The sequence below is a fragment of the Herpailurus yagouaroundi genome, unplaced genomic scaffold (assembly GCF_014898765.1).
Source record: "Herpailurus yagouaroundi ecotype Mexico unplaced genomic scaffold, PumYag 222, whole genome shotgun sequence".
NCBI lineage: Eukaryota > Metazoa > Chordata > Mammalia > Carnivora > Felidae > Herpailurus > Herpailurus yagouaroundi.
The window spans coordinates 17777399-17780358 of record NW_024412453.1 but is presented as its reverse complement, the minus strand read 5'-3'; the positions used below and the strand labels follow the sequence as shown (position 1 = coordinate 17780358).

At 52.9% G+C, this 2960-nt stretch overlaps 1 protein-coding gene across 1 annotated transcript in view; it reads left to right on the top strand.

Annotated features, from left to right (window-relative positions):
* The window catches only part of LOC121019331 (ATP-binding cassette sub-family A member 17-like), a 76861-nt gene that overhangs the window by 71547 nt on the left and 2354 nt on the right, over window positions 1–2960 (top strand). The window contains exon 26 of the mRNA XM_040458683.1: window positions 2323–2510. Coding sequence (XP_040314617.1) covers window positions 2323–2510 — 188 coding nt within the window. The remainder of the gene's footprint in view (window positions 1–2322; window positions 2511–2960) is intronic.

Here is a 2960-nt window from a genome sequence, read left to right as displayed (position 1 = left end):
AATAAAATAAAATAAAATAAAATAAAATAAAATAAAATAAAATAAAAATACAACACAACACAGCACATCTGCCCGGAAATCGGATTCCAGTCCTCCCAGAGCCCATCTGCACATCCCCTCCTGGCTGTCTATGTGACCTCACCATTAGAAACGTGGAATTTAAATCTAGTTACGCCTGCACCTCCGTTCCTGCGCTTCCCACCGGGAACCCCACACGGATCCCTCTCGGCAGCAAACTCCTTGCTCTTCCCCCTTTGTGAGCCTTCTGTTTGCCACCCTTGATCTGGACAAGTACTTTCAAGCATTCTTTTCATTTGCTAAAATATATTTTTGGCAGGATGTGCTGGTGTTCCAAGCATCAGCTGTGACTCCCGAGAGTCCATCTGCATTTCTGTGAGACCTGCTCACTGCCCCAGAATTATCTGGCTCCAATGAGGGGTCGTCCTCGGTCCACAGCACCACCGAGTGCCAAGTGGGGCTCCGTGAGCACCCAGCCGAGCCGTGGAGACAGCAGGTTCTGCCAAGTCAGGTGTGTAAGAAACACCACACTCCTTCCTCTTCTCTAGATCACATCACATTCTCAAGCCTTCTACCCCCAAACTGTTTCAAGAGATAGAAAACCTGTACAGACCAAAACCTGTAGAGACCTGAAACGAAGGTCAAAGATCTACCCTATCTTGGACAGGACCAGCCACCACTGAGCAGATCATGTCCCTGTAGCAGAAGCCCTGCAGAAGCTTGGGAGAGAAGCCGGGGCACTGCCCAGCTCGGGAGCTGGTAAAACCAGGCAAGGACAGTATCTAAAACAAGCCACGGACCAGTTTCACGAAAAACATAAACACCCTAAATTACTGATGTAAATCCAGCAGTTGAGAAAATAAAAATTATGATCAAGTCAGGTTTGCTCTAGAAACATGAGTAAGGCTCCAGAGCAAAAAACCCACCAACAGAAATCACTACCTTAGTAGATCAAAGCGGGGGAAAGAACCATTTATCAACAGATGCTGAAAAAGCACTTGACAGGAACCCCGTCCCACACATGATCATAGACAATTTTCAGCAAACTAGAAATAGAAGAAACGGCAGGTGAACATCACCCAAAGAAGGCAACCTACCAGACATCTTCATGTCTCATAGTGAGATGCTCGAAGCCTCTTCTGTCAAGTCCGCGTTTCCTCCCGGCACTTTGCTCCTGCCCGGTGGCGTCTGTCTTCAGGGGGAGCCCTGCCCTCGGTTGTGGGATGTCCTGGCACGTTGTCCCCTAGTTCACTCCATCCAGGCGGTTTTCAGGTCTGCACCCGGTCAGAGCTGCTCACCCCGCCCCAGACGGTGGTGTCCAGAGCAGTCCGGCATCTTTAGCGGGAAGACAGGAAGGACAGCATTGGTTGTTTTTCAAAAATGGCTCCCTACTGTCTTCGTCTAGTACTCCAGGGGAGCACCTGACCATGGGCGCAAACCAGGGTAGTTCACCCCAAGTTTATAAAGGCAGAACCTTGGAAATAACTGACATGTGCCTGACTTGTTTTTATAAACAGCTAAATAAAATCTAGAAACCTTCCCCTAATGGCTAAGTAGCAGTTAAACTGAGTTGGGGTAGGACGGCATTTCTTGACTGAGAAAGATCTTTCACGTATAATGTTGAGGAGCACGTGGGTGGCTCAGTCAGTTGAGCGTCTGACCTCAGCCCAGGTCATGATCTCACAGTTCGTGGGTTCAAACCCTGCGTCAGCACGGAGCCTGCTTGGATCCTCTATCACCCTCTCTCTCCCTGTCCCTCCCCTGCTTGCACTCTCTCTTGCTCTCCCTCAAAAACAAACATGAAAGAAAAAAGACATAATGTTGAGTTAGAAAAGTAACTTGCAAAATGGTAGACATGGGATGATACATTTGGCAAAAACAATACACGATTGGTCCTCTGCGGAGAGCACACATCCGTGAAATGTCTGGTGGTGCACACCACCCCGACCACGCCAGGCTCTGGTAGTCTTCACGTGAATATAAAGAAAACCTAGTTGTAGCTTATATGTCTAATAAGGGGGAAAAATTAACCATCTTCTACTGACATGATACCTGGAAGGGCACGAGGCAGGCAGGCGCTGAGCACTGAGGTTTCATGCCGGCCAGGCAGAAGGGCCCCTCGTGTGCCCCGTCCACAGACCCCGCCAGCGAGCGCTGCAGCCGGGCACACGTCTGTCTACATGGCAAACGTGGGGATGCACGGAGCAGAGCAGGAGCCAGGGGGGGGGGGGCAAGACCAGGGCAGGCGTCCGGGCCCCCCATGCACCGGGCGGCTTTCCTTCTGAGGTGCCTCCCCCCCACCAGGTGCGGCAGTGGGTGGGCTACTGTCCCCAGTTTGACACCCTACTCAACCACATGACGGGCTGGGAGACGCTGGTCATGTACGCCCGGATCCGGGGCATCCCCGAGCGCCACATCGGCACCTGCGTGGAACAAATTCTTGAGGAGTTACTCATGTACGCCTACACTGACAAACTGGTGAAGACCTACAGGTGAGACCTGGGGCTCCCTCGGTCCTGCCACCTCCACCGGTGAGACGTGCCCGGCTCTCCTCCGTGCAGGGCCAGGGCCATCAGCTCAGGGCAGTCCCTGCCACTGTGTGGATTTGTAGGAGGCGTAAGAATGGACCATGGCCTGGGCTGCCCTGAGGCACCGTTTCCTCTTGGCCCCCTAGCAGGTGGGTGGCTGAGCACAAGCAGATGGCACCTGCCACTTTGCAGAGGACTTCTGATTTTTGGCAGCCTCCCATTTCACACATGACCTTATCTTGCTGCGTCTGAGGCATCTGAACTGTGCACGTTTTGCTGACAAGCCCCAGTCTTCTGCTGCCACCCATACTCAGCAACTCGCTTGGCTTAGCGCGCCAAGCAGGGCCACGCCCCCTCCCCTCCGTCCCAGGACCCGCTGGGGTTGTGTGCAGCGCTCCCTGGCGGTTCGCGGCC